Consider the following 23,925-nt stretch of genomic DNA (forward strand, 5'->3'; position numbering starts at 1 on the left):
ATCGGAATGTTTTAACTAAATGCCTAACATTCACATTCTTATTGTGTAGGTTCTGTTTTCCAGCTCTGAAGCCAAGTAGAAATCTCTGTTGCTAAGATACCACGTGACTACTGATTAGTTACCAGAAAATTAAAACATCGACAAAACATAAGACTGTCTTCTACTCCTCTGTTGACTAGATGAGCTTCTCAGGCTCATAGAAAGCATCTCATACAGGCCTCTCTCGCGATAGATTCAAACTGCAGCTGAATCCAAATATTGAGCAGTTTCTTAACTGAAAATCACTGTCCTGGGCTGGTAACAATTACTTAAACAGAAAGGGTTCTCGTGAGACCTGAATGTGAAAACAAATATGACTTGCATGTAGAAACTACATATGACAATTGTCTTAGTTAAGCTTTTTTTTATTGCTGCAATGAAACACTATGATCAAAAAGCAAGTTGGGACTTGGAAAGGGGGAGGGAGGGGATGAGGGAGGGGGCTACGGCTGGGATACAGAGTAAATAACCTGTGATTAATGTAAAAATTTTAAAAATAAAAATAAATAAAGTTTAAGAAAGAAAAAGAAAAGGAAAAGGTGGCACAGACCCCCAAAGGAAAAAAAAAAGCAAGCTGGGAGAAAGGGGTTTTATTGACTTAGACTTCCACTCCCACTTTGCTGTTTGTAGGCTTAAATTTTTCAACAAACCTACAAACCTACTTTATTTAGGGTTCATAAATGCTTCTACCTCCATTCCAACCCACTGACCAGAGGTAGGGGAGAAAGAAGGTTGTTAGGAAAAGGGGGTTGTAGACCTTTTAAGAAGTAGTTCCGTGGGGTGAGTCCATTCTTCGTTGTCTGGACACCAGCAGTCCAGTCCAGATGCAAACAGCAAACAACAACATGAATCAGCCTGATTCCGCAGATCAAGACAAGCCAGAGACAGCTGGAAGACTCAGTTATATTGCCCTGAGAAGTTCCCTAGAACGTTTCTCTCTGCAAAGTGAAGTGGAGCATGAAGACCAACGTATCAATGTCAATCCAAAAAGTGTTGTTTCACTGTCTCTGGGTGTCTCTGTATCTCCTTTCCTCAAAGTTCACCCACAGACGTTTTCAGCTTGCCAAAGTCATACCCCTAGCACGAGACAGTTCGAAGCAAAAAATCACATGCCCTCTCACAAAACAACTTCCAGAAAAACATCGAATGACACAACTGAGTCTTCAAAGAAACCTGAAATGTCCACTTCAGCTGTTCATCACCAAAGGAGGTCAAACAGTGTGGGAACCTGGAGATAGGGGCTGATGCAGAGGCCATGGAGGGGTGCTGCTTATTGGCTTGCTTACTGGCTTGCCTCCCGTGGCTTGCTCAGCCTAATTTCTTATAGAAATCAGAATCACCTGGCCAGGGATGGCACCACCCACAATAGGCTGGACCTGCCTCCATCAGTCACTAATTAAGAAAATGCCTTCCTGTGGGGTTTTATGAGGCACTTCCTCAACAGAGGCTCCCTCAGAGCTGACAACTCTAGCTTGTGTCAGCTTGACACAGAGCTAGCCGGTACAACAATTATGGGTGGATTGCCTTTCAGCTCTTCTTCTCTGCTCTAATGAAGTAGGATCTTACACTTCTTGTTTGTAGCTTGGATGGTGATATAATCTAGGCATTTCAGGTAGAGAATACGGAAGGACCCAGAAGGGGGAAGTTGTGCCTCCTGTCTCCATGGTAGTCCTGTCTGGACAGGCTCCTGCATCTGCTCCCTCCTCTAGAGCTGCCGCAATGCACACAGCTTCCCACGAACCTGGCTCTTGAGGCGCTCACTGGCTGGCACAGAATGAAACGGCCCATTTATGGATTTCCTCCATGCTCCACAGATATCTTCCTGTAAAGTTCCCTTTCCCTGACATCTGCTCATACGTGGCTTCCCAGGGATCTTTGGGGGAGGTTTCATACTTCTTAGGACTCTGCACTCTGTAAAGATCTGCAGCCATCCCTCTCTGCCTTATGAGGGAAAGAAAGGGAATGCGAGCATGCCTTTTCCAGGTTTGTCTTTCATTGTTTTTTTTTCACCCTTAGTGCCTGTACCCTGCACCAGCTGTTTCTTAGTCTTTATTTAAAGTTCTCTTTTCTTCTCACTCTCCAATCCCCATTTTACTTCCCATTATAGCTGAGAAATCACTGTGCCAACTCTTCCCTATCCAAATCACCCTGTCTCCTTATTAGGTCATAGGTACACCATGAAGACAATGGTAACTCAGGGCAGATGGAAGTTTTGTGAGCTCTAAATTTCACATAATTCAATATCTTCCTTTGAGAAGAATGCTATGAAATATTGATAGAGAAACTTAGGAGGATCTCATGCAAATGAGGGACCCTGAAACAATGACAACACAGAAAATCCTTCCCCAACCGTGGTATTGTTTTTATCATAAAAACTGTGTGAGGCTCATGGGTCATCCGTGGGCTCTTGGGATTTGAAGAGTGAAGCTAGTTTCCACAGGTGAAGAATGTTTTCAAGAGTTGCTGAGGCAGCAGTTCTCAACCGACAGGTCTCAATCCCAGATATCCTGGATACCAAATATCTACACTACAATTCATGAAAGTAGAAAAATATAGTTATGAAGTAGCAACAAAATACTTTTATGGTTGAAGATCACCAAAACATAAAGAACTATATTAAAGGGTCACAGCACTGAGAAGGTTGCGAACCACCATGCTGGGGGAATATTAAAACCTGGCTGATAGGCTCTATTCCATGCCTGTTGTCTCTTTTCTCCTTCCACATCCCCTCTCACACTTTGCCCCACACCCCACCTCATGGGTCCTTTTCTGTCCTTTCCTCCTGTCTACCAGCCAAAGCCAGTGGACACAACATTTTTTTATTTTTTGACTTATGTACAAATAAGACTTTCAGGACGTCTTACCATTTGCTTCTGCAAACAGAAATGTAAGCATGGAGCTCTGTCTCTCTTGCCCAGTTAAATGTTCAAACCATTCAGTAAAAGCTAAAGTAAATAGAATTAAATGATACAAATTTTGGAAATTAGCCAGTATCCTTTAAACCATGCTTAATGAGTAATTACCCCTCCTATTCAAAGCTGCAATGATGAAATTATTAATATGAAGTATCTCCCATATTGGGTTCCATAGACACCAGTCTAGACTGAAAGCTGCATGTTGATCTAAAAAAGCACTGAAAAATCAGAAAAATAAAATGGCTGCAGCTTTGCATTGAAGGGAAAATGTAGGGGAACCAAACATCCATAATTTTTTTTGAAATGGATGTCATTTAAATTGTATTAGCACTGAAGTTATATCCACAGTGAGTGCGTTTCCATCTTTTAATCTTCCCATAAAAAAGAAACCCATTTACTGGAAGATCTATTTTAGATTGTTCTGTGGAAGGCAGAAAAGCCACCATGTTTTAAAAAAATTATTTCTGCCTTAGTTTCATTTCCTGTTGTTGTGATTAAATGTCTTGACAAAAACAAATTGAGGGCAATGGGTTTATTTAGCTCACAGTGACAGGCTCCAGCATTGTCTGTGAAGTTGAAGCACTGGGAACTTGAGGTACCTGATCACATCTAACCCAAGAAAGGGAATGGGAGTATGCCTTTTCCAGGTTTGTCTTCCATTGGTTTTGTTCACCCTTAGTGCCTGTACCCTGCACCAGCTGTTTCTTAGAGCAATGCAAGCTAGTGCTCAGATGGCTTGCTCTAAGGTCATACAGTCCAGGATCCCAAATCTGAGAAATGGCGCCACCCACCGTGGATGAGTTTCCCCACATCAATTAACATAACCCTCACAGATATTCTCAGAGGCCCTTCTCCTGGGTGATTCTAGGTTGTCTCAAGTTGATGACTAAAACTAACCCTTCCTTTTGGTCTCCTTTTGGAGCTCCTGTCCCCTCCAGGTCTTTCTATCTCCCCCTTTTTTCATAAGGTTCCCTGCACTCTGCCTGAAGCTTGGCTATGAGCCTCAGCCTCTGCTTTGATACCTTGATCAATAGAGTTTTTCAGAGGCCCTCTGTGGTAGGCTCCTGTCCTGTTCTCTGTCTTCTGCTTCTAATGTCTACCGCATTTGCCCTTCTGAATGAGGATTGAGCATCTTCCCTGGGATCTTCCTTGTTGTTTAGCTTCTTTAGGAATATAGATTTTAATATGTTTATCCTAAATTATATGGCTTATTAGTGAGTATATACCCTGTGTCAATTTCTGTTTCTGGGGTATCTCACTTAAGATGATCTTTTCTAGTTCCCACCATATGCCAAAAAAAGATGGGCTCTGGGGGCCCTGCAGAGACTGATACCTCAACCAAGGACCATGCATGGAAAGGACCTAAAACCCCTGCTCAGATGTAGCCCATATACTCAGTCTCCAAGTGGGGTCCCTAGTAAAGAGAGCAGGGGCTGTCTCTGGCATGAACTCAGTGGCAGGCTTTCTGATCACTCCCCCTAGGAGGAGAGGATGCAGCCTTGCTAGGGCACAGAAGAAGACAATGAAGCCAGTCCTGAGACCTGATAGGCTAGGGTCAGATAGAAGGGCAGGAGGAAATCCCCTATCAGTGAACTAGGAGAGGGACATAGAAGAATAAGGAGGTAGGGAGGGATTGAGAGAAGATGTGGGAGGATACACAAGCCTGATACAAAGTGAATAAATTGTAATAAATAATAAATAAATTTTTAAAACTAACCCTCTCAACTCCTTTATGAAATGCTCCACACCACTGATATTTCTTTCATGCCTTCACCAAGTCATCCAACCAACCAAGCCATAGAGAACAATGACAATCAGCATTCTAATCTCAGGAAACTCTCATTCTAATCTGTTGCCCCTTCTTTTCTGCACATTTCTCCTTGAAGCAAAACAAATTTTATTTTCTATCATACATCTTTCAGGCCCCTGGATGCTTTTCACTGAACTTTGATGTCATTATGTAAACTTCTTTCAATATGTGTAAGCATTGAAATTATGGCAGATAAAGTTGATTTATGGTCCCTCTTGGATGGATAGATGGACGATGGGTGGATGGATGGATCCATGGATGGATTGATGGATGGATTAATTGATTTAAATCACGTCCACATTTCTACTTCTCTCTCATCCCATTACACTTAAATACTGTGGCTCTGCTTCCTTTCCTATAAAGAGCATCTTCTTGGTCAGAACCATAGTGTAAGACCAGAGAAGAAAATGAGGCATTGGGCTGAAGGACTTGAGGCTCTTTCATCTCCAATACCTGCCCAGAGTGGAATGCCATGAGTGCTTCAGGATACAATGGCACTTGGTTTATTATATTGGGGAGAATCCATGCAGGGATTTCCTTAGCATTTAATGCAACTCTATTAAGACAGAAATTGTCATTTCCCTTATTCTTTGTGCTGAGAGTTCAAGGGAAAAAAATACATCATCATATGCTGATTTACTTGATATGTCACTTTGTTTTCCCATCTACAAAAACAGGTAACATTGTTTTAGTCCATAGATATTTTGCGATGAATAAATGAGGGAATGAATATAAAATAGCATTGCTGTAATAAGTTACCCATACATAAGAGTTCTGATTGCTACTTTTCATTATTATTATTATTATTACAGAAGCCTTTCCTTTACACTCACAGAACAGTTAAAAAGGATGCTCCATGCCATTTTCAAGAAGTCAGGTTGTCAAAGCACAAAGGCTGATGGTGGTATGTCCTTGCTTACTCTTATCTGTAGTCATAGGTGAGAATTGTCATATTTTGCTTTCTTAATTCTAATTTACGGATCTAGTCATTTGCAAGCTGTAGCTCCAAACACCCACAATAGTAGCAGGGACAGCTCTATTGAGAGACAGGAAAAACGACATATCCTGTGATCAGCTGCATTTAACAAAGCAGCCTTTATGGTAACTGAATCTCTCCTCTTCTTTTCTTACCTTTGGATGAATAGATTTCCCAATTTTTGTGTGCATGTGATTGCTGATGATAGCTAAGACAGAACCATGTGTGTAAGGGGACTGTAGTTTTGGGTAAAGGGGGTCTTATCATCATACTTTCAGCCTTTGAAGCCTCATACTTTGAAGCCTATGTGACTATCGAGGGGCTAACTATACACACTTTTTTTTATCTCACTTGCATTCTCTTTCAAGATTCATGACCTTCTCTCACACCTACATACACACATTGTGCTGATTTGGTGACAAAAGCCGGAGTAATCTTGGAAGGAAGAAAAAACTCAACTGAAGAATTAGCCTGATCAGAATGTGCTGTAGGCAAATCTATGGGGTATTTTATAAACTCATGATTGACGTGGGAGGACTTAGCCCACTGTAGGTTGTGGGCAAGGTGGTCTGCATTGCATCAAAAAGCAAACTGAGAAAGTCCTGAAGAACAAGCCAGTGAACAGCATTCCCCTGTGGCCTCTACTTCAGTTCCTGCCTCCAGGTTCCTGCATTGCGTTCCTGTTTTGACTCACCTTCAGGATGAACTTTAAGCTGTAAGATGAAATAAACCCTTCCCTCCCCAAGTTGCACTGGTCATGGTGTTCACCCCAGCAAGAGAAAGCAAACTAGGATGTACACACATATATAAAAAACAAAAACTACAATATTTGTCTAGGTCACCTCACTTAGTATAATAACGTCCAATTTCATCAATTTCCCTGCAAATGTTGTGATTTTATTTTACCTTATGGGTAAGCAAAACTCCACTGTGTCTATGTACCACATTTTCATTATCCATCCATCCATGGAGAGCTACTTGGGCTCATTCCATTTCCTAGCCATTGTGAGTAATGAGCTGTGTGGTAAATCTGCAATAAGAATCTTTTGGATAAATGAGGAGGTAACATAGCTGCATCTTGTGGTGGATCTGTTTCTGTTTTTGTTTGTTTGTGTTGCTTCACTTTTGAGAAACTTCCATGTTGAGCCAATGGTTACAGGGCTAGTTTACATTTCCACCATCAATAAGTGAATAAGTATCTTTTTCTAGATCCTCATTTTTCAGCATTTGCTATTCTGATTGAGGTAAGAATCAAAGAGGGTTTTGTTTTGTTTTGTTTTGTTTTTGATGTTGTTGTTGTTGTTGTTGTTTTTTTGGGGGGGGTTCCCAGTGGCTGAGATGCTAAGCATTTAAAAACAGTATTTATTGGTCATTTGCTATCACTACATTTTAAAGGGGAAAAAAATTATTTGTCAAAAATTATTTATCAGGCCCAATGGGATGAGTTAGCCAGAAAGGGTGCATGCCACCAAATTTGATAAGCTGAGTTCACTCTCTGTAACCCATAGAGTGGAAGAAGATCTAACTCCTGCAAGTTGTCCTGTGACCTCCTAAGTAGGCCATGGCACATGCATGCACCCAGCCACACAAACTGAAAGTAAATACAATAAAATGAGTTTTTAAAGAATGGCTTCTCAGCCTTATAGATGGAGCTGGTTTCTGCCTTCCACCTTCCTGATGGTGAGTGCTCTCTGTCACGAACAACTCCACATTTGGCTAAGGCTGAGGATCTGGCTTGCTTCCATGTATGTGGACCTATCTGTATTGCCCACGTGGCATGCTGGGGTTGGCTACCCAGAGGCTATTTAAGCTATGGGCTGGCTTTCCCCAGGGTCAGATGATTGTTCAAGGTTCCTGAATAAACCGCATTGAAAAAAAAAAAAAAAAAAAAAGAATGGCTTATCAGTATAGCTTTAGAACATGAAATGAGAAAACTATTGTCTTGATTCTTTGAATATGTGGGAAGTCTATCTAGAAGTGAACAGGTAATTGTACATTTAACCTTGGGAAAGATGAAAGAAAATCAAACATATCAATGTAGCTTACCTATCTTACTGGCACCTCCCTCTCCAGTTTGCCTTGTGATTTTAATTGTCAGTACTAGTGAAGTCCCAGTGAAGGCTGTAATTGCGTACAATATAATAGACTTAAGCAGTGAAAGCCACTTCCCCCCTTCCCTCTCCCATGAGCACCCAATTTACTGTGGAAAGGCTAAATGAGGGTTCAGAGAGGGCTTAGGCTGAGGAAGTATTTGCTAGACAAAATAAAACACAAATATAAAAAGAAAAACGAGTACATTTGAGCTGCTGAGAGTCAGCATAGAAAATGCTCTCATTTCCTTTTGAAAGGTCCTATTTCAGAGAGATCCTTCAGCATAAGAGCAAAAGATGCATTTTAATGGCAGTAATTATTTCTGAATAACATCATGTTCTATTGAGATTAACAACTGTGCGTTTGCAAATTAACTCAATTTGGGAAGGGAAACAATGTCAGGCCACATAAGGATTCTACTTTGCAAGAGATAAACATGAATCTCAGCAGCATTTAAATAGCTTGTAGAAAGAGAAAATCCTTCTCATGTATCTGCAAAGCGCCATTATTACTGTGAAAACTAATTTGCCCACACTAGTCTTACACATTCTAAGGTCCTTCCATTTAACAATAAGTCACCCTAAAGCTTCACTTCCCCTGGTGCATTTGCTCCAGTTTCGGACCTTGAAGGCTCAACAATTTGATTTTGTAGAGCACAAACCTACAGATTCATTCTTCATGAGCAGACTCACAAAACCAAAGTTTCTTAAGACAGATGTTTTTGTACACCCACTATCATAGCATCATTAATCACAATAACTAAAGAAGATAAAAGAAAAGAACAAGTATCCAAATATAGAGAAACTGAAGAAGCAAAATATGGTAGATGTGTTTACTACGGGATCCCAATCTTTAAAAGAAAGGAAATTCTGGGACCAGGGAGAAGACCCGATGAGTAAAGGGTTTGGTGCAAAAGCTCGAGGAAACGAATGCAGATCCCCAAACCTGTGAAAGCTGCACACAGAAGTGTGCACCTGTAAGCCTAGCACTCCCTACAGCAAGACAGGAAGCAGAGACAGGGACAATAGAATCCCCCTAAAATCTGACAGGCCAACTGGCACGATGTACACAGCAAAGAATAAGAGAGCCTATCCCAAACAAGGCAGGCGATAAAGACCAACACTCAGGGTTGCCCTTGGACCTCCACACCCATGCCACGGAACATTCGCAGCACCATTCACACAGGTACATACACCCAGCGCGCATGCCCACGAAGTAAAGAGGAAATTCTGACACCACCTAGACGGCTGTTAACAAGGGCCAGCGCAGAGCGGGAACATTGTAATGGAAGCAGTTGATGGAGGAGAAGAATGGACACAGATGGAGAATGGTTACACAACAGTGGATGCAGTCAGTGCCACTGACCCTTATGCTTTCAAAGTTAAGGTATGAAAGTTTGCATTGCATATATTCCCTCCGCCATAACTTTTCAAAGCAGGACTTCCTGGTTTTTTTTTTTTTAATGCATTTCTAAGAACACATTTGTCACAGGGACTTGGATATTTGCATTGCATACATAGCTTTATATTTCTCTGTGACAAAAAAAGCAAAGCTGAGCCATAAATGAAAAGATGGCCATGGAGCACAGACCTTAAATAAAGGGAGAGCAATGAGGTGGGTGTCTAGGGCACCAGTCCAACACAGATGGCACAGCAGTTTCACAATGGAGACAGACTTGTCACAGAAGGGCCAGGCCACATGGGTTATAGAGACCAGAACTCTCTCTGTATTCACATTCACAATACGGACATTGCCAAGGATCTTGGCAAAGGTTCCCTCTAGTTTTATCTGCCAAAAACCTTCCTTTCTTATTTCTAAAACTAACCAATTCTTATTGGATTAACCTAATCGTTTTCTAGATATGCAAATATATTCAATTATATCACAGTAAAGCATTCAGGTCCAGAGGGTATGCTGGCTAGAGAAACCTCACAGATGAAATCAAAGCATGTTGATGTCACTTCAAAAAAAAAAAAAAAAAAAAAAAACCCACTGCCCTTACTTTCAAAGCTTCAGAAATACTTCACAGTAGCCCCAGGTATTAACCATTACAGCCCCTCCTTGTGTGGTAGTTAAGTAACATTTGCTTCAGCGTTTTCTGCAAATTGTATCATTTGTAACTGAGAAGGTTAACGCTGCTGTGTACCAAGGATTCACTAATTATGGCTTTCTAAGAATGATGGAGCAGTCTGAAGAAGAGGCATGGAGAAAGGGACACTAGAGAAAGAGAACAGAAAGGAAGATGTACAGGAAGAAAAAGAAGACAGTAGCAGTGTGTGCTTGGTTGGGTTATTTATAAACACATTAGAACGTATTATGAAATGCCAGGTGCCACCTAAAAATGTGCGCCATTTGATAGGCTAAAGCTGAGTGCATTTCCTATCATGGAGGAGAAAACAATCTCTACAGAGTTGGTGGGGAGTGTTGTCTGTTTTGTTTCTTTATTTTTGTGGGGAAGGGACGATGGCCAATCTGTGCAGAAAAAGCCGGCAGTATTCAGTGGCTACCTACATTAAACGTGCAGTTCTAATCTCATTTTTCAATTCCACTGTCCTAAATCTGACAGTCACTAATTTTTTCAAGTTGGGTCTTTATTGCATTTTCCTACTCTCTAGTTCCTGTTCAAACGCTTCTGTGGATTACAATTCTGTCTCTCCCCAGATTAGTGGCCGTTCCTGTTTCTAACTGCCCTAGAGGAAGAACTAAGCCTTTCAGAGTCTAAGAGGCCTTCATGTGAGTCCTGTTCTTGCCAGTGGAGGCCCAGCTCTGACTACAGCCCTGGAGGACTGCACTCATTTGGCTGAGGTCTGATTTAACAGTGTCCTCTCTTCACTTGTTGCCCTATACTACCCCGGGGCACTTTAGCTAGGACTTACACACTCCCAAGCTGCTCTTCCTCAGGACGCTTGTCACACACACTCCTGGAGCTGCCCAACCTCTTCTGTCCCAGATGAACTCAGTGACTCCTAGTGTGTATTTCTTTGCATGCTACAAATGACCTGTCTTGTTTTTTAATTATCCCCTTCCTCCTACCCAGAGCTCTCTGACAACAAAGGCTAGGAGTTCTCTCCCATGGAATCAGCTTGGATGTGGCTGAGAAGACCTACTTTCCGAGTGAATGAACAGCAGTGGTGAAACCAGTATTCACATCTAACCTTCTGACCCAGCATCCACTGCTTTTCCTCTTCATGTCACACTTAGGGCAAAAAAGTTTATGCTGTGAGGTGATAAATTTCTTATTCCTAGCCTATCACTGTAAGGAAAAAATATACTAACAAAACTGGTAAGTTAGTGTAGATGTTAGAAGACTCTACCAATAAAACCACCTTGGGGGTTGGGGAGTGGTTAAGAGCACTTGCAGCTCATGCAGAGAACCAGGGTTCTCTGGTTCCCATATCAGGCAGCTTATAACTTCAGCTCCAAGACATTGAATGCCCTCTTCTGGCACTGCATGCATGTGGTCACATACTGACCATTGGGCCTGTACACACACACATACACACACACACAGAGAAATAAATATACAAACAAATAAATAAATAACAAATTGTGTCATCCTTCTCCAACTTTTTATTATATGCAATGAAAGGACACCTGATTGGTAATGTCAGCAATAAGCTTTAGAACCCTTTTAGAAGATCACAAGCACACTTAAGGATAACTTAAATATTATGTAGGAGTATACTCACATTGTATGTACCAGGAAGTGCCTAAACTCTTAATTATTTGGGAGAAACCCTAATGGAAAAATTCGGCAATTTTATATACTATTTCCATCTACAAGAGGACATGAAAAATAAAAGAGGTAGATTGAAAATACAGTTCAATGATAGAGTACTTGGCTGGCAGGTATGAGGGACGGCAGGATGGAGGGAGGAAAGAGAAAAGAGGAGTAAGCCTGACAGCTCAGTCTCCCCCCCCCCTTTTTTTTCAGTCACTAGCAAAGGCTTCATTATGAAAGAAGTTAAGAACTAGTAATAATACATTTCCATAACTGTCTTAAATTATCTTTGCTGTCCAGGATTCTTTTCATGAGACTGTTCAACATTTTCAACCAACCCACGTAGGTTTTGTTTTCAAGTCTCAAACGAAGAGTTTGCGGCCCACCCCCCCACCCCCAAAAAATAATAACAGCAAAGCTGGGGAAATGGCAGCAACACATTTATTGAAGATAAACTAGGCGTTGCATGAACCTGATGAAGATGTAAAATGACAAAGCAAAACCGGTCTAGCATTTCTTAAAATCACAAATGAGAAAGAAAAATCATTTTCACAAGAAAATACTGTATCCAACCTTGTCTTAATCACTGAATACCATAACCCAGGCCATAGTGCTAACTCTGGGTGTCCAGAACATAGCTTATTTTTAAAGGAGAAATAGAAAGAAAATATTTCCCTCCAAAGAGCCCACAGCCACCACTTGGGTATCACACCCACAGGCAATTTCTATCATCAATCAGTAATGCTGAACTCTGCTTCATCCTGGGAGGAGAACAGAAGATACTACAAATGAAGAAACTTTCACAAGATCAAAGAAACAAATCAACTAATGGCCCTCAACCGAATGAAGACTCAAGAACGAGCACTTCCTGGAGTCTATAAGCTACATCAACCCTCTTGGATATTAAGACTTTTTTGTTTTTGGAGAAAACCCCCTAGACCCAAGGACACTCTGATGCCCTGAGACCTGTGACATTCAAGTGGGGAATAGCCTAGATGCTTGGCATCTGTTCATCAATGTCTTCAGAAATCCTTACACCTTAACTCGTAAGCACTATAATAAAATTTCATCTTGTATATAATAAACTCTCTTTGAGGAAAATCACCCCCAATTTACCCATCTGCAAAAAGACAAGGACTTCAAAAAGCAACAGCAGTAAACACTGTGGAAAGGTAAAAAATTCTGCATTAATTTTCAGAGGCACTATTGTAAAAATCATCTCTGCTGCAGGGGCTGAACAGGTACTGGGAAAAAGACTTTCTATCCATGCACCCAGCATGCATGAACATTCTCTAAAAAGCTATCTGTATGTGGCAGAAGCCAGGAGTCTAAATACAGAATTGTAGGTTTTTAGCTGGGTTGGACACATTTCCTTTCCCTTCCAGTATGCTTTACACAGTTTGTTCCTAAATATTTCACAGTTCTAAATTTTCACATGACAGGGGAAAATGATTAAGAATGTGTTCTGCTATTGAGCAAAAAAAATTTTTTTTTTTTTAAAAAAGCAACTCAACATGGTATATCATCTTTGGAAAAGCAATCCTAATTTTATTTCCCTATTCTAGACTGAAGGTCACAAGAACTACATGGAAGGCTCCCATAATTTTGTGAGAAAATAGCCAACTAGTCACTTGGCAAGTACAACACCAAGCAACTGACTGCCACTGTAGAAGTCACTTAAATAAGAAGGCGAAAGCAACTCTAGACAATTCATGAGCTTAATTGTGTTTTTGAGCCCCGATATTTTCAGTTTGAGTATCAATGCTGGTCTAATCTGCTAGAAAACTAGCAACATCCATCTTCATCTTGAGGTGGGTGGACTCTGCCACAAGGTCCGGCCTTCTCCCTTTGTGCATCTAGAGCAAAGCCTAACCAGAATCAAGATACATGAAGACTCAACACACTGGCTGTCACACAGCAGGCAGAGCCCCACCTTCCTAAGGGACTCACAGAGGCGAGACTGGCAGCCAGTCATGTCCGTTACATAGACACAGACATAGAAAGCTACGGAAATGTGTCTGCCCACCACACTGAGTAAAACATGCTAGTCTTTGGTGGGGATGGGGGGATACATTCATTGTTTTTCAAGTATATTTCAATATACAAAGATGTTCTAGATTCGTTTCACTAGAAAAACAAAAGGATTTCATGTGTGCCCAAGGGAAATCTAACTTGAACTTCCCTTTGGTTTGGTGTGGGTTTCATGAAGTTCTGACTGAAAAAGAAAAATTGCTCCAATTTGAAATAATGAATCTTTATGTCCACTTATATATATATTTATGTACATAGTTGGCAACAACCAGAAGAAAATACCGTCTGGATGTCTGTGATGGCTTAAGAGCAGCATAACGCTGAAGAAGGCTACATCACCTACTGGTGATCTCAGCACCAGCAGTAGCTGGCCCACAAGCTTTCTGGTCAACCTCAGACCAGACCACACGGGCCTCCTTCCGGGTATTATAAGGAAGGTCTCTGCTGAGGCCACATCTGAAACTATGGCTTATTTCCTGCCTTGGCTTTGTCGTTAGTTGGGTAAGTTAGTTCTCTCAGCAGCAATTCACAGTTGGCCAGCGCATCTGCTGGTAGCAGCTTCCGGATTTGTTCCACTGTCTTTTGATAAGCCATTTTATCTTGTTCCAGGGTCCGCACTAAAGCCTTCATTTTGGTCTCTCTGGTCAAAAGAGTTTCTAGGTTGGATTCCAAGGCCTGGATTTTAGCATGAGCCACCTGTTTGTCAAGAAAAAAAAAAATCCTCCATATTAGAAATTTGAGAATTGTGGTTCTTTATTATAGTAATAGCCGTGTCTTACTTTTGTTGCTAGATAATTATATCACATTAGTTAACAGACTATCATGAGATTAAACACTGACAAAAATGCATTTTTTTCAAATATAGAAGTATTTTTGTATATACTTCAGGTTTATTTTTATTTTTTTGCTTGTTTATTTGGTTTTTTAGAGTGTCCCAAAATCTAAGTTTTGGAAGCAGGAGATGTAGCTCAGTGATAGAGTACTTTTCTACCACTCAAAAGACCCTGGGTTCAAATCCCAGCAACATCTTAAATATATGATCATACACGTGTAAGTATATGTTTAACTTACAGGCATACACATGTGCACACATTATACTCACTTATGTACAGGCATACATATGTGCACACATTACACTCACATGACTTATTTCCTCTCAGTAATGACAGCAGGAACACTGTATCATCACCCCATGATCACCACTCACACCCACCTGTGTCCCTGTCTAGTCTGACCAAAGGCAGAACGAGGACACTCGAGTATTTTGTTTTTTTAACCATGTGAGTGGGTTTTGGTCATAGTTTTGGTAGATGCTAATCTAAGCCTCATGGAGCTGACTCTGGCCAGGGCCCCCCTGCTGCATCGTCCATCATGGTCCATTGATGAGAAAAAGCTCGTATGTTCAAGAAGGAATCTGAGTGATTGGTGGTTCTGGGCAGTTTTGCTCTTTGATTACAACCCCACCCCACCTCAGAAGATAGCTGGAGTTAGGAAAACGTCCTAATACCTTCTGGGGCAGCACCTTCAAAAACCTAAGGACCTTCCAGTAGGTTTGCTTCTCCAGATATGGTTGGAACGCCATTGGTTTCTACTGATTGGGAAGTTTGATGATAGCTACCTGGAACTGTCAACAAAAAGTCTGTAGCAAGTAAGGACCATCACCAATGGAAAACAAGTGCAAATGCCTTCCCCAACAAGGAAATCCAGTACAGCAGATATTTTTATATGTGTGTGAATAAATCACATTGGCTTAATGTTAAAGGAAAAAAATTATTTTTTTATCTTGTGTTTATTCTGTTGATATATACAGACATTCCATTTAGATCATACCTAGCCCCACTTCCCACCTACAACTTCTCTGGACCTCCCAACCTCACATCCTCTTTATTTTTTAAGCAATTTTCTTATGACCCAAAGCTGGGTAAGGCAATGTGAAGGCTCTCTGTCCCCGCGGACAGCTCAGTTTGAATCTATTTCCCTCCTAGCGGCTCTTCACAGAGGACTTCATAGAAAGAGAGTTTGGTGGCTCCCTAGGTTGGAGCGAGTGCGGCACTGAGAAGTGGGGCAGGAGTGTGGCTAAGAATAAAGGAGACATTGGGAAGTTCGGCTCTAACTCAGAGTTCATCCTCTCCAGAAGGATCAACTCCTGCTCGTATATGGCTTTGGTGTGGCTGTGTCCCCCCACAGGCACCTGTGCTGTTACACCTTGGTGTAAGTGATGATACATGGCATGGGTGTCCTCTTTCCCAGACCTATGAGGAGGTCCTCCTTCCCTAGTTCTCATAAAAGGGTTGTTCCCAAAGAGCAAAACTGGCCTTCTCCATCCCTGAGTTCCTCCCTCATCATGCCATCTCTCCCTCTATTGCATGTTCCAATCATCACAGTATCTCCATGTGACATAGCCAAGGGCCTTTGCCAGAGTGAGCGACATGCTATGTCAGCCTCCAAGCTCTGAGTTAAGTCAACCTCTTCTCTAAGTGATCCAGCCTCAGGGACTCAGAGACCAATAGAGCTGCTAACTTCCTGTCTGACCACATCTTAGCAAGCAGAGCATGGATCCAAAGCTCCTATTTATACTCCTTCAAGCGACAGACTACTGCTTTACAGATTGTTTACTGTATTTTTGTGTGTTTGTAAATTAATTGGGAATAAGGTAATTGTGAATTCCTGAGTGGCAAGACTATGTGTTATGCATTCGCTTTCAATTTACCCAGACACATCTCTTCCCCTTTCCATTTCTGTTTTACTCTAGATAAATATCATTATACCTAACCAGATTTTCACAAATCGGCTCCTTTCCTTCTTACTCCACCCTAATCTATCTTCAGATTGTATTGCTCTTTCAAACTTGAGGTTTAAATCCTTTTGAGATGTTTCCTTCTGAAGTAGGACGTATAAAACCGCGTTCTCAGACAACAAAGAAAATCTGTTGTATTCTGTTCTCCACCTGCTCCTCTCCCCAGCATGAGACCTGAGCTGATACCAAGCTCACCTGCTCTGCTACAGCTTCTGACTGATGCAACCTCCCGCTCTGAGTGACACAGAAGACCTCCTCGCTCACTGCTCAGCCCTCAGTGTCTAGCCCAAGCTCACGTAACGACATCCCTGACTCCTCAGACTTAATTCTTCCTCCCCTGAACTTATCTGAATTATGTAGCATCCAGTCAGATGATCCGAAATTCTGCTTTGAATTGCTGTTCTATTATTTTGTGTGTTTTTTTCTCCCCAAAGTGACACTTAAGCTCCTAAGAATATCTGTAGACCCCCATATACATAAAACTAATAAGATACCCAGACCCTTGATCTTCAGTGATTCAGTCCACATACTTATCATAGTCATTCTGAGCAGTTCCATGCCTACAGGGCTGGACACACATCATTGTTACAATCTTTATTTCTGTACCTGGAGTTTCTCTAAAAGGTCCATGTTCTGTCTTTTCAGTTGGTTGTTGGCTCTCTCTAGCTTCTCCAGACATTCGTTATCCTCACAGGTATAGGAAGATTCCAGAAGCTCATCCTGCAGAACGTGATATTCTACCTCATAGGCATGTAACTGTTTGGAAATATCCATCTCAAAAACCTGTTGAAACACCATGGGGTTGGTTAGTCTGGCTTTCAGGATCTACTACACCAAGATACAAGCATCGTATGCTGGTCAACCTCATGTTTATTTCCCAGCACTAGTGGGAACATTAAAACATACCAAAAGAAGAAATAGGCCTGCCTATCCACACCAGAACAAATGAAACATAGATTCAACTTTCAACACAATAGCACACAGCATATTTTGATGCAACTGAAACATCCTAAAAATGAGACCAAGCCACAAGAATAAACTAATGTCCAAGGATATATTGCAACTAAGATGACTGTAATCTAGTAACTGTCTTCCAAAATGTAGAGTACCACATCAACATTTGTTGTTGAGCAATGATTATCTGTGTCAGAGATAATTACTGCTGATTAGTAAGCAAAGTTAGTTAGGAGTATATGCATTAATGGAACAGAAAGATCTTAATAAATGGCTTTATTCATTAGCTATTCCTTGGGAGCCTCTTTCAAGATCAGAAATAGATTGCACACTTGATCAGTTCTAACCCTAGCACTAACCTGTGAGTCAAGAAATTCCCCTGTTAATTTCATTATTTTGGTTTTCTTTTTCAGGTTTTTATTAAAGGACATATTTTATTTCAAATCTCCAAAAGCATAATATTTAAGTGCCTGCTATTCACACAAGTTATTTCAGCCATTCCTGCAAGGCCAGCACTTAGGAGACAAAGTGGGAGAAAAGCAAGTTCAAGGACAGTCTGGGTTCCACAGTGAGACCAGGATTCAAAACAAATCAGAAAAGTTATTTCCAAAGAATTGACAAATGATAAAATATAAACAAAAGCCATACTTGTTAACTTAAAGATTGTAATGATTAGAAACTCACTGAGAACTATGTACATATTAATCTATATATGAGTTATACTTTGTGGTGCTAAGAATCAAATGCGGGGCTTTGCACATGCTGGACAAACACACTTAGCTACATCACTGGGGTGGCCCTCAACTTTTGGTTACACACTCTCAGCCCCCCAAGTTGCTGGGATCATGGGCCTGGCCTTCTTATGAATTCTGAAAGAATTAGTGACATTATGAAACCTAGTGAGATTCATTTTATTTTCTGGTCATCTTGACTCTTCAAGTTGTGATCTAGGTCTCAGCACTGTTTTAAATGAAAAGGATTCCTGAAAAACCCACTACACCATGTTTTCGGTGCACAGGCAGACAACATCACAATGTTGAAATTCTTAATTGTTTCATTTCTAAATAAAATGTACCCGATAAAACAAAAGAAGACCTTAAAAAAATAAATGCTGACAAACTGCATTTTTATGTGAAAACATTTAATACATGTAGAATCTTCTACATCATACCTGGGTAATAATTTTTTCCATTTCACTGGTATTCATATCAGGTAATGTGCTTTTGAGAAATTCAACAATATTTTCAAAGTTTTCACACTCCATTATAAGTGCCTCCTGGCTGCTCAGTAAGCTGAGAGCAACCTTAAATATAACTTCAGTTCCTTGAAGAAAAATAATATCTAGAAAAGAGATAACATTTTCATGATCAAAGCTGTGTATCTATTATTGCAAAGAGCACATTCTTTATTCTAAAAGCATTTTTTAAAATTATGGTAGTAGAACTAAAAAAAACATGTAAAAGAAAACTGGTCAAAACTAGTTTTCATTTTTAAAAACAAGTTTAATATGATTGAAACAAAGGAACAGAATTTTGCCTATTGTTACTTATTAAGGATGTCAGAAATGTTATGTGAACAAAGGGGATGTTATATGTCTGTCTATATATTGTTTATAGTTTGAATAGTAAGTTTATGGATTCTAGATAAAGTTCAAACACTTAATCAGCTAACATTTGGCGTTTTTTTAAATAATAGAACATAACAATACATCAATATAGTCAACTAGACTATTCAAATTCTCCTAATTAAAAAGTAATGAGCCAGTTAATATGTAATTAGATCTATATTGAAGTAAGAAATTAAAGGAAAAAAAACTTTAGCATACACAAGACATGGACAAGCTGAAGCCAGACCAAATCTCAACATGATAAATGGGGGCCGGGAACAGAGTCCCCACCTGGGGAGCTGCTGGCTTTTCATAGCCCCTACAAGAGGGAGAGTCAGGTTTATTTAAGTTTGTGCCCCCATGAAGGTTGCCCAAGGGTTATCTGGGCAGCAAAAATTGACATGGTGAGTGTACAAAAAAAGAGAAACAGAGAGAGAAAATATAAAGTTGGATGAGCAGGGAGGTGGGGCTGAACCTGGGACGGGATGGGGGGAGGATGTGACCAAAACTTGTATGAGATTCTAAAAATTTAACAAATAACATATATAGATAGGGAGATAGACATATATACATATCCTAAACCAGATGAGAGGAAAGAAAGTCATTCTAATTAGAAGGTGAGCTGGATTATAACACAAGCATGCAATCATTCTGAAACACCCACAAGTAGTTTTGTTTGAAAAATTCTCTCAACCTATGTGATTCTCTCATCAATAAAACAAAGCAGCAGACTGAACAACTGCTCAGGAGGAAGCTATGGGTTCCGGTTGTGATCTCAAACAGGGATCAGAGAAGGGACACTGATGTCATACACTCTGACATTAAGCCAGCGAGGGTGGGGGGGACATTACTCATCTTGGACACAAACACATCCAAAAGGATTTCTAGGAGAGCTACTACAAGAATCCAAGGTGCTAACAAAACCAAAAACAAACAAACAAAAACACTCCACTGGACAGAAGTGGTCTATAGCCGATAAACAAGAGGCAGCTAGGGACTGCTAGCTCCGGCAGCGCAATGGGAAGTTACATTTCAGCTCAAACTTGGTCAGAAGACCGCATTATGCCTCCCGTTAAGAAGGTATCCACAATTCGGTGTATGTGTGCATAACACCCACACATGCTTGCTATTCAAGTATCTCCTGACATTTTCTATTTATTATCATCTCTGTTTTTTTTCTGAGTTTTATAACTAATGCATCTTTAGGGGGAAAAACTACTTTAAAGACTAAAAATTGGAGAGCATTTAAAACTTGACCAAAAAAATAAAATAAAATAAAATACAAAGCTTCAAATCAGCCCCAAGTACATAAATACTGAGTTCTCTGACACAGCTTCTAGATAGATGCACAGAACCCAGCAGGAGTCTGAGTGACTTTTCTCTTAGCCATGGGCTTAGGGCTATGACCCCTGCAATGGCATGTGAGCAATGAGACAGAACAAAAGCTACACGTTATTAGAAAGACAGAGATGTCATTAAAATAGCACCCATAACAGCACAGCAGTCATGTTCCTTTCTCTGTATTTTGAATCCAAATTGAAGGAGATGATGAAAGAGGGAAAAAAAAAACAGAGAGATAAAAATCTATAAAACTATACAGAGTCTGTCCCCAATCCAGATTTGAAAACTGTGTTTTCTAGATTTTCCACACAAACAAATATAGGAAGCTCAAAGGAGCCCAATTCTTTTCCACTATCTTGGAGTTTTACTTACAACTTTCCTGGCCCTAAGGGAACTTCACTGACAATGACCTCAAGGAAATAAATAACACCCTTGCACACAGGCATCTCTTACCAAACACTCTGGCTACGAATCCTAGGGGAAACTGAGAGGCAAAGAGTGTGAGGAACCAGGGCGCAGCATACAGACTGGGGCTGATCTCATTTTCCTCAAGATGATTGTAGAGTTCTCGGTGGTAGTCATGAAGGAGTCTGGAGAGCTGGTACATCTGGATCTGCAGTTCATACAGAGAAGAAAAATAAACGTGTAGTAATCTGCATGTGTATAAAATATACTAACTTTAACACATTTGGTAAAATAACACGTCTTCATTTTTACTCTTAACTTTAAAGATGATGCTCAAATCCAAGTTCACTGCATTTAGGACATGACTCATGTCAGTGTAAATTCAACTATGTCTCACGAGCAAGAGTTTCCACCACGTGTTTGATATGGTGTACATACACGGAAAGAGCATCACTCCTCCTACAGAGAAGAATTCTTCGTCAAACTCCTAACATATTTCCAACATCTCCTCCTGAAGGTGAACTTTTTCTTATAAAAAAAAAAAACATAAATTAATAAAAATGCATGCTGATAACCAATCACGGAAATTCAAGAACGGTTTCCAAAGTAGACATGAAAAACGAAACAACTCCTGAGGCGTATCGGATCACAAAGCGCTGTACACAAACACTGCACTTTGCCTGGGCCTAATCTACCACACAAATCTTGGAAACTAAGTTTCCACACAACGGTAAAAGGAAGGAATCGGGGCCAGAGGTTATAAAATGAGCAGCCTGGCAGGAGGCAAACACAAAAAGAGGTTTTGTAGTGAGATTATTATCTCAGTAAGTCATGTCAGGAAAGAAATCATACATTCCCCTTAGGCCAGCTCCGGTTTAGAAACTAGACAGAGCGGGCGTTTATCAACAGAAGAACTGGTATTTTGTTAAGTTCAAAAGAAGTCTAATTAGCAAAGTAAAAAGAAAGACTGTGGATAAAGATGTTTTGCTCTTGTTCAGTTGTGACCATAATGAAGAAACAAGCATATGTGTATGTTCTAAAATTGGGGTTAGGGTTCCTTGCCTCCATTGATGTATATTGGGGCAGATAAAAAAAAAGTTCAAGGTTCCTACAAAGGGAGTTTTAATAACAAAGCCCAATTTGCCAAAAGTCCAAATCATCCTTCCACTTGGCAGTGCATTTAACATGGGAAAGCTGCAGATGGGAGAGATATGAGAAGGATGGATGGTAGAAGAGAGAAAAAGGGCCACAGAAGACTTCAAAGAAAAGACAGAAGGCTTGGACATCCAACACAGAAATCAGAGACAGAATGTAATGAGACAGACATATTGAAGCAAAGGAGACTTCAGCCCCTTGTCCACAGTTAAAAGTCACTGTGGTGCCCACAAGAGAGAGTAAAGCAAGAAATCAGGCATCCTCTCAAGCAAGCCAAGCTCACTGGCGTAGGTACCAACAGGTCCTGGTACCATCTTTGAAAATCTTAGGGATCAAAGCCTGGCTTCCCGCTCTGGACAATGAAGAGATGTTATGTTTCACTTTCTGAAGCCCAGAATTCAATACTCCTAAGATAACATCCCTAGTGTCACAGCTGGTAGAAAGGCTGTCAGGGAACATGGTACATTTGCATTTTCAAAATTAGAAAGAGTATTTTTAGTAATTGTAACAATCTTTTTTTTTAATTTTCTTTGAGAATTTCAGGCATAGTACACTACATCATTTCAACCATCCACTTGTCCTATTTCCCCCTCCAACTTAGACTCATAACCTCTTCTATAGTTATTATTGTTATGTTCACACACACATATAAAACTCACTGAGTCCATTTAGTGTTGCTCATATATACATGTGTTTAGGGATTATCACTTGGGACTCTGATGTTCCCTGAATCATAATAATTATTAGTATATTAATCCAATTTACCTATGCCTATGTTGTGTCAAATTTTTATTACGAATCTTTAATGGGAAAAAAAGCATATTTTAAAATATATAACTAAATCTTACTGCCTGTGGACCAAAATCAAATATAACTTCTACTCTTTAAAACTCTAATAACAAAGAAATTGTTTTTCTGGAAATCAGGGTTATTTAATTCCTTACAATGATAATGATTAAAGTATTAAAAAACTATTTAAAATAAAACAACATTTAATTGTTAAATTTACTTATATACAGTTGCCAAATGGGAATTGAATTGCTATAGTTCTAAAACTTGGTGAGCCCACTCTAGAACATGCCTTCCTAAGGACATGGGTGGCTAGCAAATTCTCAGGTTCTCCCCTAAAGCAATGGCTAGCACACGGCCATGTATTTGTGCAAGTTCTAAGATGGGGTCAGGGGTGCGATTCAACTTCGTGAACTCTGCCCTGTGACTCAGAAATGGCTGGTACTGAGATTTCTAGTGTGAGCCTCCTGCACAGCAGACTCACCTGAAGTGACATCATATCCGGTCGGTACTGCTTGCGGAAGCCCAGGTCGTACATAAGGAACTTCAGCATCTCAAAGGCTTGCTCTTCACTCATGTGCAGAAGCAGGACTCCAGCCACAAAGCTGATCCCCTGACAGTAGCCCACCTCTTTGTCCAGCAAAGAGTAGGCTTTCAGCAGGTTAAAGAGCGACAGCTGCCCAGCCCCAAGCTGTACTGAAAAGTAAGGGTGAGTGGGAAATGTCCTTCCTGTGGAGGGAAAGAAGAACCTTGCTTAGAACCTTGCTTAGTAAACCCAGTGCAGTGACCTCTAGGACAAACTAGCACTCTGCCAACATGGGAGTTGCTTGCAATGTTCATCTGGAAGACGATGAAACAGATTCCCTTCTCCCTCTCCCTCTCTGCACTTCTCCTCTTCCCTCCCACCTCACCACCATGTACGTGCTGTGTGCCAGAGTATCATCTCTTTTCTGCACACATGATACAGAGACAACCATTTTATCCTAAGCAATAACACTGAACAGAAACTGGCCATCAGTGGCATATCCAAAACACACTACAGAGCAGAACTCAGAATTGCTGTGAGTTTAAATAAGGTAAAGTCTAAATTCATGTAAAGACCACTTCCTAACCAAGATCAAATATTGCGTGGTGTCACTATTAAAGGCAAAATCTTGGTAGTCTATGACCGGATTTACTTTATTTTGTTTGTTTCTTTGTAATATGACACTGGAGGCATTTGGGGATTTTATTTCCCCTTATATAGAGTCTATCATTTAGGAATTCTGCTTTTTTAGATAAACGTTATCTCTGTT

General features: G+C 40.5%; 1 protein-coding gene across 6 annotated transcripts in view; it reads right to left on the minus strand.

Annotated features, from left to right (window-relative positions):
• Positions 1 to 11,971: 11,971 nt before the first annotated feature.
• Tbc1d4 (TBC1 domain family member 4) overlaps positions 11,972 to 23,925 on the minus strand; it is a 175,632-nt gene continuing 163,678 nt past the window's right edge. For all 6 annotated transcript variants that reach the window (XM_021646990.2, XM_060391536.1, XM_060391535.1 and 3 more), the window contains 5 exons: positions 23,115 to 23,359; positions 20,735 to 20,894; positions 18,506 to 18,675; positions 16,987 to 17,163; positions 11,972 to 14,279 (listed from right to left, as the gene is read on the minus strand). In XM_021646990.2, the coding sequence (XP_021502665.2) occupies positions 14,046 to 14,279; positions 16,987 to 17,163; positions 18,506 to 18,675; positions 20,735 to 20,894; positions 23,115 to 23,359 (986 nt within the window). In that variant the 3' untranslated portion in view covers positions 11,972 to 14,045. The remainder of the gene's footprint in view (positions 14,280 to 16,986; positions 17,164 to 18,505; positions 18,676 to 20,734; positions 20,895 to 23,114; positions 23,360 to 23,925) is intronic.

This window comes from Meriones unguiculatus, chromosome 9 (genome assembly GCF_030254825.1).
Source record: "Meriones unguiculatus strain TT.TT164.6M chromosome 9, Bangor_MerUng_6.1, whole genome shotgun sequence".
NCBI lineage: Eukaryota > Metazoa > Chordata > Mammalia > Rodentia > Muridae > Meriones > Meriones unguiculatus.